At 51.2% G+C, this 13,084-nt stretch overlaps 6 protein-coding genes across 6 annotated transcripts; 1 reads left to right on the top strand and 5 right to left on the bottom strand.

Annotated features, from left to right (window-relative positions):
* Positions 1-310: 310 nt before the first annotated feature.
* BDZ83DRAFT_721236 (PQ loop repeat-domain-containing protein) lies at positions 311-1,439 on the bottom strand (the record flags this gene model as incomplete). Its single annotated transcript, XM_060512368.1, has 5 exons — positions 311-366; positions 478-527; positions 580-1,066; positions 1,174-1,273; positions 1,326-1,439. 5 exons carry the CDS (start codon positions 1,437-1,439, stop codon positions 311-313), a joined length of 807 nt encoding a protein of 268 aa, XP_060362689.1.
* A 506-nt stretch (positions 1,440-1,945) lies between these two features.
* BDZ83DRAFT_794171 (uncharacterized protein) lies at positions 1,946-2,942 on the bottom strand. The gene is made up of 3 exons (XM_060515802.1): positions 2,789-2,942; positions 2,393-2,713; positions 1,946-2,310 (listed from the first exon to the last, which is right to left on the bottom strand). The coding sequence occupies exons 1-3, from the start codon at positions 2,852-2,854 to the stop codon at positions 2,083-2,085; spliced, it is 615 nt and encodes a 204-aa protein (XP_060362688.1). The 5' UTR covers positions 2,855-2,942; the 3' UTR covers positions 1,946-2,082.
* A 402-nt stretch (positions 2,943-3,344) lies between these two features.
* BDZ83DRAFT_721235 (endonuclease/Exonuclease/phosphatase) lies at positions 3,345-4,271 on the bottom strand (the record flags this gene model as incomplete). The annotated part of the gene is made up of 1 exon (XM_060512367.1): positions 3,345-4,271. The coding sequence occupies one exon, from the start codon at positions 4,269-4,271 to the stop codon at positions 3,345-3,347; it is 927 nt and encodes a 308-aa protein (XP_060362687.1).
* A 1,378-nt stretch (positions 4,272-5,649) lies between these two features.
* Positions 5,650-7,169, bottom strand: BDZ83DRAFT_628376 (uncharacterized protein). The gene is made up of 2 exons (XM_060508701.1): positions 6,885-7,169; positions 5,650-6,825 (listed from the first exon to the last, which is right to left on the bottom strand). Exons 1-2 carry the CDS (start codon positions 7,073-7,075, stop codon positions 5,718-5,720), a joined length of 1,299 nt encoding a protein of 432 aa, XP_060362686.1. The 5' UTR covers positions 7,076-7,169; the 3' UTR covers positions 5,650-5,717.
* An 820-nt stretch (positions 7,170-7,989) lies between these two features.
* BDZ83DRAFT_703623 (Lactonase, 7-bladed beta-propeller-domain-containing protein) lies at positions 7,990-9,197 on the top strand (the record flags this gene model as incomplete). Its single annotated transcript, XM_060511481.1, has 2 exons — positions 7,990-8,351; positions 8,408-9,197. The coding sequence occupies 2 exons, from the start codon at positions 7,990-7,992 to the stop codon at positions 9,195-9,197; spliced, it is 1,152 nt and encodes a 383-aa protein (XP_060362685.1).
* Positions 9,198-9,349: 152 nt separating this feature from the next.
* On the bottom strand, positions 9,350-11,310 carry BDZ83DRAFT_721232 (FAD binding domain-containing protein; the record flags this gene model as incomplete). Its single annotated transcript, XM_060512366.1, has 4 exons — positions 9,350-9,523; positions 9,582-10,484; positions 10,533-10,938; positions 11,003-11,310. 4 exons carry the CDS (start codon positions 11,308-11,310, stop codon positions 9,350-9,352), a joined length of 1,791 nt encoding a protein of 596 aa, XP_060362684.1.
* Positions 11,311-13,084: the final 1,774 nt, after the last annotated feature.

Genomic DNA, 13,084 nt, shown 5'->3' with positions numbered 1-13,084 from the left:
CGCAGGCTTTTAAGATGATTTGCATTGTTCCTACAGATATCACGACTCGGCCGAAAGTTGCTCTTTTCGTAGACCTCGTGCCGAGAAACAACGGTAATGAGTCAAATTGGAAGACCCGAGTTGCTTGGCTAGTCATGAAGTCAATGTCTTTAGGTTCTCGCCAAGATCGTACGAAATCATGATATGTGGGTTTCATTTCAAGTTCAGTAGAATCATAAGCTGCTTGGCCCTACTGGCTCTTGTACACGCGCGTAAAGCCGGACCTGGAATAGGATAATGCCGTCTTCCACGATCGTTCCAAGCGAGCCCATTAGCCACGGAAGGCTGGTAAGTAAATACTCTTTGTCTTGCTTGTACGCAATGACACTCATTCCATACGTCAGATTTCCGGTAATGGACAGCAGCAGGAACAGCGGCGCAAGACCTGCAAAGTTTCAGCTGATATCGACATTTCAAGTAGTAGTCGGGTAAACTGACCTTCACAAGACTTTCCTCTGTAATTCTTGATGATCTGAGGAATCCGGGCACTGCACTCTCAAGTCAGTTGGTGCAACATTTTGCAAGTTTATCATCACATACCACAGATAGCAGATCGCGCCGATGACTCCCAATGCTGAACCAACAGATTCGGAAATACCTGGCAGTTCTGTAACGCTGACGGCTCCAGGAGGATCCTCACCGCCAAGCAACCCAAGCTGACGAAGCAAGAACCATCCTGAGATCCCCAGGATAGCGACCATGACAAGGCATGCCGCATTAAACCGCCAGTCGTGCAGAGTGCGTACAGTGCTAATGTCGGTTTCCTCATCCTTGTCCACAACTTGAGTCGAGCCGGGAGAGGCAACTTGGTAGTGACCCGTTGAGTTCACGTCTTCAGAAGAGTCTGCGGGTTCGAGAAGAGGTCGTCGCTCGGGAGATTGCGATCGTGGCGTGCTGGGCTGTACGAGGTTTTGGATCCGACGTTTGGAGTTGTAGTACAGGCACTGGCAAATGAGTGTGGAGTCCGAAAAGCAAAGATATGTTGTCACGGCTATGCTTGCGGGCGCGATGCCGTTCGCTAAACCGCCTGTATCGTGAATGGTGAGTACGTGTAGTCTGCGCATGCAGCCGGTAGACTACCCGGGAGAACAAATCCAGAGATTAGGTTGGCTGGGCTTATGCGTGTGGTCTTACCTAGTAAATTGGTGACATCTCCCAAAAGCCAAATGAACAGGAATGCCATAGATAAGCTGTCCGCGCTCTTCAACTTGTAGTTGGCGGCAAGCTGCGGGATCTAGAGATTGTAAGTAGATGGTCCCGGAACTTTAGCAAGAAACGAGATATACCAAGAGGCAGAGAAAAGCAGCCATGCTGATGCTGCCGAGTATCTCGGATGCGTCATCCTGGGAGATAGGGCCCGGCGATAGCAACGCAGGTTGTCCCAGATTGACGGCGGCCATAGTGAAGAACGAGAGGCGCTAATTCAAGTTGTCAGACTAACAAATACATCATTATACATCGAAGTAGAGAGCACACTCACTCAGATTTTATCAACCCAAAGAGAGACAAGTTAGGAGAGTGTCGCGTGCAGCAGCAGGACGCATAGTTATCAATGACGATAACAAAACTATTCCGTTATCTTCCGCTGAGTCATCTCGTGTGACTGTGATCAGACGGCGGCGCTTTGAGCGGGCATTGGCATGCGGGTAACTCGGTTAGGCTTTATGCGCTTTAGTGGGCGCGTAGTTGGTCACAGGGTCCAAATAGCGGTGTCTCATGCGCTTATCCTCTGCGCCCGACAACTGTTGAGGGTCTTGGTTGATGAGACCATGTTGAATTTTGCTTCTCGAATCCAGACAAAGTAGGCTCCTGGCTTCTCAACTCAAACATAAATGTCTTTGAGCTGCTTGTCAGCTCGCTGGGTAGGCCGCACGTTTGAGATTGTTTTGTTACTAAATTTGTAGAAGAACGACAAGCAGCAGATGAGCCACTGAGTGAGCTGTCACATGCATAGTGTATACAAAGGATCCGCCACAGAGGAGTTGATAAACGACTAGGAGCTTAAAGTGGAGAGACCAGGCGTGCCAGACTCTTGGTAACGACCTAGTTCCAAGGATAAGTCGTCCCCCGAGCTCTTCTAGCTTGAACCTCCGCTTCAGACTGATCGTATAATTCGAAGTATTGGGACAGAAGCTCTGTCAGTCTCCCGGTACTTTCGGATGCTGCGAGCTCCATAGTTCTGGCGCGACCACTTTCGGCGTAGTTATCTCCTTTATCCTGCAGGCTGGAGGCGAGCAGTAAGACCTTCTCGGGTGAATCTTTCCAGTAGGACTGTCGTGATTGTGGATTAGTTTAAACTTTCTTCGTGAAAGTAATACGTCAATGTCTAGTTCTCAAAATTGAGAGAACGCACATCTGCTTGCAACGCAATGAATGGCGCTGCTCTGACTAGCTCCCAGTCTTTCCTCGGTCTGTAAGATGTTGTAGAAATGCCATGGGCCCGACAGAGCGCATCTCTAGCCCTAGCTTCTTCCTTTTCAGAGCTAAGAGGGGCGTTGAGAAACTCCTCATAGATGTTGCTGAACTTGCTGTCGTTGGCTAGATGAATTGCCTCAGCTAGAGCTTTCTGGGTGTCTGCCAATGGCACTTGTTCCCAGGAGAATTCAGAGATCGCTACATCAAATTTCTTCACGGGAATTCCAGCCTCGGCGCCTGCCTTGTTTCTCAAAATGTCCTAGATGACCATATGTTCTGTCAGCTGCCTAGAGAACTGCGGTGTATGTCGAATGTGGAGGAAGACTTGACCAACTTTGAACTCACGATGCTGATCATCGAAAACGGCTTTCTGTGCCTTGCTGAAGTCATGCACAGCCATTTCGGCAAGATTCTGTCAATGCAAAGGCTGTTGAAAGTTGGCTTGCCTGCAATCAACAAGGTCCAATTGATGTATTCAATCCCAAGTGTATTCCGCTCGAGAATGAAAAATACCATAAACGCCTCGAGCGGGGAAGTGAGACTTTATGAGCCCAAGTGTTATTGTTTGAAGCTAGTTCTCGACTGAGCCATCGCTCAAGGCACTATGACGTACTCTGCACTGACATGATCTTCTTTCGCGGCACAAATGTTTTAGCGACAAGCTAGATACGAAGTATTGCGCAATTACATTCGTGCTTTTTGTAGGAGACCGCCCTTCCTAAACATGTGTTCGGGACACAGGCTGGCGTCTATATGTGGACGGTTGTTGCAATATACACTCTATGTAGCATTGCAAGGTCATGAAGCTCGGCGATCAAGGTATTAGAAAGATTTGGCAGGATATGGGTATTGACTCAATTACTGCGTAAATCTATACATGGCCTGAGAGACTAAGACAACAAGGTGACATCTCCAACTACGGGTCTGTGATCGCTAATGAGCATGCCATTGACCAGGTTGTTCTGGATCTCGTATCGCTGGACCGAGTACTTCTTCGCATCTTTAGGCCCAAGCCAGACAAAGTCGATGCGGCTTCCCTGCTTGGTCGTATCGAAGGTGGTGTAGGTCAACTGGTTAGGGCCGATGCGCTGTTCAGGCGTAGCCATGTTGTACAACTCCTCCATGAAACCCGTTCCTGTCAACGCTTTGTACCCATCGCCGTTGGGGTCAGAGTTGAAGTCGCCGGTGAGTGAGACGCCCAGAGGGCCGTATGTTGTCTGCACAGCTTGAATCTTGGACACCGCGACCTTGATTCCCTCGCTTCGAGCCTGGGAGCTAACATTGTCCAAGTGCGTGTTGGCGTGGATGAACTTCTTTCCACTAGCGGTATGCTCGAAGACAGCGATAGTAACGATGCGCTTGCTGCCTGCTCCCCAGCCAGACGAGACAGTATCGGGTGTCGGCGACAGCCACTTCGTCTCTTCATGGAGCAGCTTGAGGGCGTTGGTGCGGTAGAAGATGGGGTTGTACTCGCCGCTCTTCTTGCCGTCATCGCGAGCGACGCCGACGTGGGCCCAGCCGGAGCCGAGTCCGTTCTGGATGTCGCTGAGCTGGTTGTCGAGAACTTCTTGAAGACCGATAACAGTGACGGCGCCTGAGGGGGCATTTGTGCCTATGCTCTTGATCGCGTCGATGACATGGGGCTGGCGGCAGCGGTCCTTGGAGATACCGCAAAGGATATCCCACCACGGCTTTTCGCCGGATTCGCGTGAGCCGGCGTCGTATCGGATGTTGAACGAGGCAACACGGATGGGGAGACCCTGGCTCAGAGCGACTCCGGCCAAAAGAATGGGCGCGAGAAGGGTCTTGATCTGCATCTTGGGGCAAGAAACGAATGACTGGGGTTAGAGCAATAAGACTCGATGCTGATTAAAATCCTCGAACCACAATACCTGCGACTGTCTCTTATATACTTGACCATTGTTTCCTTGTCCATCGCGAGAAAGATGACCCGAAAGCTACAAAGTACAGCCCAATAAGGCAGTTGAATAATTGATTGACAGGGATCCCCTCCAAGACGTCAACGTTCCGCGGGATGTAGTGCCCCTCGCGAACGCCAAATCGACACGTGGGTAGCATTCACGCTGATTTTGATCTTGAGACGCGGATAATTATGCGAATAAGGGTCAATAGCCGCTGCTTGCCCAGAGGAGCGATGTCATATTGGGCGGGATCTGCCAGATACATGCCCCTCCCTTGCAAAGAGGGGGTCGCAAGTAACCTTAATGGCAAGCCTATTAAGAGCCGAGCCACACGGCCTCCCACGCCAGTCTGGCATTGATAGTGGCCGTCTCAGAGTCTTCTTTTTTAGTAGCGTTGAGAGTAGAAATAGACGCCTATCATTAAGAACCGGACGAACCATCGCACCAGCGATACGGGACTTATTACATAAACTCGACTAAGTAGTAAAATTCGTTAGTTGTACTCCGTGGCCGGTTTTGCCTACAGTGGTGGCAGGCCTGTCGTCTGTCCACCTGGTGTTGCCGCTCATATCATATAGTAAAGTACGTAAGGTATTGTTCTCTTGAATGGACCATAGTTCAGCGAAACTCAAAGTCTGAGGCCGAACTTTCGCCCCGAGGGAAGTAGAAAACCGAAGGTCTCATCTGCGCTTATCGTAGGCTTGATGTCTTGCAGCCTCCAGGAATTGCCGCCCATGATACATCGTCTGGGCGTCTTTAGGCGGTGTGCGTACGTCGAAGAGCTTGTAGGACCCTCAACGACGATGGAACTGATGGATCTCAATTTGAACATCCCAGTCCATGATCAGAGTCTTGCCAACTGGGTACCGGGAGTTTATCAATGAATCCATCTATGCGTTCGTGAGCTTGTCTAGCTCATTACCACTTAAATCGTCAGTAAAGCACGCCAGCTGTTATTCTCTGTATTCCCAGGCGTATGACTGGCCTTTATGTCATTCTCTATTTGATGAAGAGCTGGAATGTTGTCACAGTCGTGTAGGCTCTCTAGCTAGTCGGTCATGTGCGAGGTTGTCAGACGGCCTCTCATTATCTGCAGCAGCGAATCAAAGGTCGTCTGTAAGCCTGACCTTCCTCCGTAGAACATGCCTTGGAAGCTTTTGGAGCGCGGCGTAATGAATAACCGCATGTTCGATCTCAGGAATCTTGTTCTCCACCTATCCTTGGAGCTGCTTGCAAGTGGTCACAGACTTTGGTGCATCCGACTACAATGTGGCCAAGAAATTGATCGATTGCATTGGGATGTAGAGACCTGGAGAGTAAACCAGAGACAGCACGCTGGCTCTAGTTCCTTGGTTGAAGATTGAAATTGAACTCTTTGGAAGAGCCCGATAGCTTCCATCTTGCAAGTAGCTGTCCATTCTTCACCAAAATCTGACGCAGCATGTCATCCCTATTCTCTTCAAAGTCAGGTTTTCCGTCCTTCATACGTAGGTATGGCTCCATGACCTTTAGCGCTTCTCGAATCCACTGCTCGGCCCGGCTCTCATCAATCCTACCCGCAGCAACTAGCTGACGCTTAATCTGTTCCACTTGCTGTCCCTTGTCGACATCAAAAGCAGAACACATCAGTCCAAGAAGAACGTGCGATCGTATCCCATAGTCCAAGTCTTTCACGTCCACACCTTCTGTCTCCTTCATTTCAACAGCCGCTAGGAAGGCAACCTCCTCTTCGCTCCCTACTTCCGGCTCCCACCCTCTGCTGCGCGCCTGCTCACCCACCCCGCCGTCCGGCCATCCACACCAGTTGACCTCGCTCTCACGCGTCCCATCCAGGTCTGGCTCAAGATACGGCGTGTTGACAGTTTCCCATCGCTCCTGCGAATAGTGTGCTTCCCAAGCCCACATGTCGAAACGTCCCTGTGCGACGGAGGTGCCAAATTCGTTGTGTTTCCATGCGTCCTTCGAAGGCTTGCCGGGGCATTCCATGTTCATGTACTTGAGCCAGAAGCGAGCTTGGGTTTCCGAGTACGGCTGGACGCTCGGATAGTCCTCTCGCAAAAGTGCGATGGTCTGCTCGAGAGTGCTCAGGGCTATCTGGGTGATGGTGTCGACGGGGAGGGATTGTTGTCGTTGGCGAGTGCGCGCGACGTTGTGTGCCCAACGTGCAAGCTTGGTTAGGTGGCTATTTCCCTCTTGGCGTGGCTGCGCGAGGGGGTCACTCGAGTCTGGGAGGTCTCGCAGGTCGGGAAGGCGATAGAAGCGAGACGAGATCGGCTGTGCAAGAAGACTAGATGAATAGTATTTTCGCCAAGCATTCTCGTCGAGTAGCTCATGATGCTCTGCGTAGAATTCGTCAAAGTCATCTGCCGATGCAAACTCGCCCTCGCCCTGGTCTGAGGAGCGGTACATGGCGGCTGCTAGTTGAGCGAGATAGAATATGTCCAGAGTCCTCTTCATCGTAAGCTCAATTTTCTCAACCACAAAGTTCCTTGTAGCCAATAGACCTACCGGTTGAATCTCAAGTCTCCATGGCCAAATGACCAACCGCGTGTGTGAAGTTGCTCTATAACATTGAACACGCCTCTGCCATCCCACAACGCTTCATCTAAGTAAATGAACGCTATTCGTAGTAGTTGACCATGACTGTTGGCTGATGCACCCCGGCTTTCGATACTCTTGTGAAATTCTTCAGCACTCATGGCTAACAATGTGACGATCCCCCACCATGACAGCTAGAATTTGAAAGGTGTACAGATAGCAAGAGGTGTAGACATGACCGATTCTAGGCGGCAATCCTCCCAGTTTCTGCGGGGCTGCAAGACTTGCTCGCCTTACGTAAGTTTAGGCCAGGTTTAAAAGTAACAGCCTGTGGTCAATCTGTGGTCAGGAAACGCGTTTGGTGATTCTGTGTGTGAGAGATGTGATTTCATGTTCCAAAGCGATCCTGTCAGAAACTTTGTATCACGCTGACGGCTTACGAGGTAGCTTGATTTGGGGGGACTCTGGCTCCCGTGACTCAAAATTCTGACGAGTTTGTTGCACTCTCCCTATTTGGATATGCTAGGTACTCCATATATGAAGTTGATTTAGCCTAGAATTAGAGGTCCTGGTTGATCTAATCATCTGGCGGTTCACTGGCAAAGCGTCGCTTTACACTGGTAAAAGGAGTGCGATATGTGAAACTCGGACGCAATGAAAATCATACCACACTGCCCTGTAACACGTTGCCTTGTTTGTGTTTTGGACAAAGCGAAAAAGAACTGTGATCTGCAATTAACCGCTTTTTGGCTGTATTCAAGTCACTTCGTCATCCCCCGTCCTCGGCACTGGGGTCCGTAGCATTGCCTCATTAGGCATTTCGGAAGATGCGCCAGTCGAGATTGTCTCTAGACGGAACAAGAAGCAGTGCTTTTGAGCTTCAAATGGTCGTATTGTCACGGCTTTGTGTCGGTTAAATGCTAAGACGCGAGTTCGCGAGACCTTCGGGACTGAGACAGGATTGGCGGCATGTTGATAACCAGGAGACCTAAAACAATCAACAAGGATCGAAGCCCACCACAAAAAAAGCGGCAAGGAGAGAATTTTCCTTAACCCGGTTTGGATATCTAGCACAATGGGACGCATCTCGCATTTTCTCTTATGCCTTACGTTCCTTCAAGGCGCCTTTGCGGCGACTCTCATTGCCTCGCACTATAGCGGGCAATTGTACACGCTGAACTTATCGTCAACAAACCAACTCACTATTACGAACACAGTCAGCGCTGAGAATCGCATGCCAGCATGGCTTGACTTTGACCCTGCGTCGAAGACCGTCTACATTCCGGATGAAGTACAACGGGGCCAGCCACTCCTGAAAAGCTTTTCTGTTGCAGCTGATGGCAGTTTGACATCGAAGGCGCAAGTTCAGACAGCTGGGGGCGAGCTTCATAGTACGTTCTATGGATCTGGCAATGGCTACATCGCAACGGCACAATAGTAAGATTGCAGAACCGATTCTCTCGAGAGATACCCTTCACTAACGGATTTTATAGCGATGCATCGACAATTTCCACCTATGGACTCCCGCTGGGCGGCACAAGTCAACCCTTGCAAACTTTGACATTCACCATGTCCCAGCCAGGACCGGTGCCATCTCGGCAGGACAAACCTCACCCTCACTCAGTCTTTACGGATCCCAGAGGGAAATATCTTCTTTCTGCTGACCTAGGAGCCGATCTGATTCGTGTCTTCAGCATCGGATCGTCAGGCATTCTGACTCAATGCACATCTTTTTCGACTGGCTCCGGAGACGGACCCCGCCATGGAGCGTTTAGAACACAGGGCAATACAACATTCCTGTTCACCGTCAACGAGTTATCCAACTCTCTGACATCTTGGTCGGTAACATACCCGGCAACCGGTTGTCTTGTTCTTGCGAAGAAGCAGACCCTGTCCACATTTCCTCCCGGAAAGGCTGCACCGGCTGGTTCGAAGGCAGCCGAAGTTCACGTCAAAGACAACTTCGTGTACACCTCGAACAGAAATGACCAATCTTTCGGGACACAGCAAGACTCGATCACGGCTTTCTCGATTGATCCCTCGACAGGCCTGGTCACATACCTTGAGACCACAAGTGCTTACTCATTCTTCCCTCGAACATTCTCGATTAATAATGCCGGAACTATGGTTGCCATCGGTGGGCAGACGAGTGCCAACGTTGCGGTTGTGGAGAGAAACGCCACCTCGGGTAGACTTGGAAAGCTTCTTGCAACTCTCAAGGTTGGCAATCCAGGGACTGTGAATCAAGAAGATGGTCTCAGCGCTGTGATTTGGAACGAGTGAGCGCGGCGTTATAAAGAGAACAATCGATGCACATAGCCACATCATTCCGTTCATTACATGTATTATCATGAGATCTAAGAATCTAGTATACTCATCCAATATCATCATAAGTGGTATCTTCAAGGCAAAGACGCATCTTCAGAACGCTTCAATCATTTCGCTTTGCAAAGTCGGTTCGCATAGTCCACAACACTCCACTCCTCGCTCCCCGGTGTAGACCAAGAGAAGAATACGCCATTGGGATCCCACTTCTTCTTGATCGACGCGAGCTTAGGGTAGATGGGACCCCAGAAAGCATCTTGCCAATTCTTCATGAAGGCATAGTTCTGTCCGCAAAAATTAGGACTTGTTGTACTGTGTAAAGTCAGGAGACGGCGGGCTTACCTCATTCACGTATGCCAGGCCGTTCGGACCAGCCTTCTTGAACTTCTCGGTGATGGTGTTGACCATGAGATCATTGAGGGCCAGCTTCGTTGCCCACGTCGCGTCCAGGGCCTGCGGCAGGATAGCCATGGTTCGCATGGTAGCGCCTCTCCACTTGGGGTGCGTTGCGCTTTCAGACTTCTTCTCATTACTTCCCGGATCGAAAAAGTGGCTGATGACGATGCCGAACTGGTTCGGGGCCGGTGCCAGAGCCAGTTGTATGGCCTCAGCGATGGCCGGCTGGTTGCTCGCCATGTCGTCGTGGGTAAAGACCCAGCCGCCTGTCAGACCGTTCTGGGCCGCACGCTCAGGTTCGAAGATGTCGTGGAAGAGGGCGTAGTAGTTGGGATACTCCTTGATGCCGAAATCGTAGGGGATCTTCTCGGTGTCGAGGTATGTGAGGAGGGGCTGGACTACGGCTTGGAGCTGCTTTGCGGTCTTGTTCATTCCCATGATTGGCTGCACGTGCAGTGCTGGTCCGATCGCTGGAGGGTACAACTCGTAGATCCCATACAGTCCGTTGTCGACCATTTGGTTCCCCAGCGCGTTGAGCTTGTTGACGGCTTTGGTGACTTGGTCGAAGTTGGCGCCGGTGGTAGCGTTGACGTTCAAGAAGAGGGCTGCTCCGGGAATGGTGTCGGGGTATGTCTTGACAGTGACGGATAAGACAACCGCGTAGTTACCAGGGCCGCCTCCCCTGAGAGCATAGTAAAGATCAGAGTTGGAGTTGGCGTTGGCGGTGACAAAGTCCCCGGCTGCGGTGAGAACTTCAAAGGAGAGCGCCTGGTCGGCGCCGAAGCCATAGTTGCCACTCAGGGGGCCGTGACCACCACCTCCCATGAAGCCACCCGCAACTCCCACAGTCTTGAACATGGTTAATTAAATAAGGCAGATGGATCGGTACAAACTTACTTCGCATTCGCCGGTGACCACATTCTGCGGTGGGTTTCTGGCATGAGCTGCGTCCGAGATTTCGTAGCCTTGAACTCCGGCACCGATAGTCATGGCAGGCCCCTTGTAGTCTCCGGGACCTTTGTATGAATCAACGAAGGAAATGTCCTTGAAGTTGTGAGTGTTGATTGCCAAGGATCCAGCACCTGCACTTCTTCCCTCAAAATCGTGGCCCGTATTGCGGATGACCAGGCGCAAGTTGTTCGACTTTGCAAAGTCCACGCCGGCCTTGACCTGAGCTTTCGTTTTGGCGATGATGACGAACTCTGGGTAGTTGCCAAGAGCACAAGTCTTGGTGGGGTCTGTGGTCAGTTCGCAGGTGTTGTTGCTTCCCCACGTCCACAGCTGCGATGCAGGTTGAGAGATTCTGATAGTCCACTGTTAGTTCCGGACTTGGTTCTCGACAGCTCCGCGCCATAGGTGAGACTTACTGCCATCTCTCATCCGTCCACTTTGCGGTCGCCTCGGCGCACTTGGCGGCATCGTAAGTTGCGATACCACGATACGTGTTGTAGCAGACTGCAGCAGGCGGAATGTGCTGAAGGAGAGCTCCTCCAACGGTCTTGTTCAGTTTACTCCAAGCATCGGCCTTGGGCCAGCAGCTGTCGGCTGGAGAACATCTGCACTCGTACTTTTTGCCATTCTCCTCGTACGCGACGAGCTTGGGCGTCGAAATCGCACTGACAACCCAAGAAAGGCACGCCAGAAGCACAACGTTGGCCATCGAAGCCCGTGTCATCTTGCTGGAAGACTTCTGCGTTTCCGTCCGATCGCTGTCGTCGTTACTGTTGCTGCTATCGACTAATGGTCGCTGGCCTACTTCAGAAGCAAGCTGCTCCAAGGTCGTGCTCCTCTTGGACATTTTGTATTCGGATTCGAGCTTGACACTAGTTTTCTCGGTGTGGTCGCCGAGCTGCAAGACACCGGCGCGAAGCTCTCTCCCTCGCTGTGTGAGAGGCGAATATCACCTAGCTGCATGGCCTGCGTTGTACTGCAGCGAAGCTAGTTGTTAGTCTTGTGGGAGGGGGGATCGGTAGTGAGATCTAAGTTGTTTCTCCGAGTGAAAGAGAAAGAGACAAGAACTACCATCCCCGAACCGCAAGTTCTCAAGTTCTCAGTAGCCGAGCAGTCAAACGGGTGGTGGGGAAGGGTAAGGTGTCAGCAGGGAGGGTCTTGGTATTAGCCGCCATCTGTCTGCTGTGTCAGCCACATCGGCGGCACGGGAGGGTCAAAGGAGGAATAACGCTGTCGCGACAAGTGAATCGAAGCGAGAAGTGAGTGTGGTTAGCTAGCGCGTATAGTAGCATCGACGGCGTGGTGCGAGTTAAGATCATGCGATTAGTCGGGGTCCAGTTCCATGACTTGGAGCAACGCCAGTGGCTGTGGCAACGTGCCGATAGACGTTGGGGTACTAATTAGCGTTCAATGACGGATACATGCAATTTTGCCAATGGACATAAACTCCTAGAATGCGAGCTTCTCGTCTCTCCAGGGAGGCGTCAGAGTCAAACTTCTCCAGATATCTTTTCGTCAAAATATTGCTTAGACAAGGTGTGTACAGCGAGGGAGAGAAGCGCGGATCGTGAACGCAGGGGTCGAGCAAGAATCAGCCAAACTTCAGTCAGTTGCCCAAGTTGTGGGGGTAAGACACGGGCAAATCCCGAATTTCACAAACGTCACCGCGGCTCCAGCGAAGCTTCAGAGAAGCTTCAAGTCTGTATCCGTAAGTGTAGAGTGGGACTTCCGGCAGGCAAATCTCCTAATCTATGTAAGTTGCGCGGGAGCTGGGGTCGCATCATCCGAAGTCCCCTCCCAAATTTGGGTCGATAATTGGATGGCACACATCCCCATGTCCTGGTACAGTATGCCGAGCCGCTCGGCACGACCTTTTCCATGTTAGCGGCGCCAACCAGCGCACGGCACAATGCCGACTCGGAGGGGTAAGAAAGTCGGCAGACCCTTGACAGCGCAGCATTGCAGCATGCTTCGAGAAGCTCTTGAGTCGAGAAGCTTAATCGCTGTAATCAACTTCGAACAGCGACCCGTGAAGATACAAGAATACGATGTTGATGTTATCTGCCCAATTTCGAATTTCCATGTTTTGCGCTTCGAGGATCGACATTACGGGCGTCAATAGGGTGTTGGGCGCCCATTGTTAGTTGGAGCGTTGGAGCGGGCCGAGTCATTTCATGTCACCTAGCGCAAGTGCGACGAGTCCAACGGCTGACGGACAAAGGATAAGGAACGGAACAAAGACTTGCGGGAAGGCTTCCGGCGGGAACGCATTTTTCAAGGGATGGTTTGTAGTCTGAATTGGGATAAAAAACTAGCTACTTCAGCTAATTCGGGTGACCATGAAGGCTTGCCTTACGGCCTCATGTTCTCGTACATTAGTTTAACGGCCGAAGAGGATACAACGGAGAGGCCGAGGCAAGTGACGCCGAAGGCTGAAGTCAAGCCTTCGGCCGGTACAGTTGAGAATCAAGGTCGAATAAACTTCGCCAAGAGTCTTC

The sequence above is a fragment of the Colletotrichum acutatum genome (assembly GCF_030867785.1).
Source record: "Colletotrichum acutatum strain CBS 112980 chromosome Unknown BDZ83scaffold_76, whole genome shotgun sequence".
Taxonomy (NCBI): Eukaryota; Fungi; Ascomycota; class Sordariomycetes; order Glomerellales; family Glomerellaceae; genus Colletotrichum; species Colletotrichum acutatum.
This window is presented reverse-complemented; position numbering and strand designations above follow the sequence as displayed.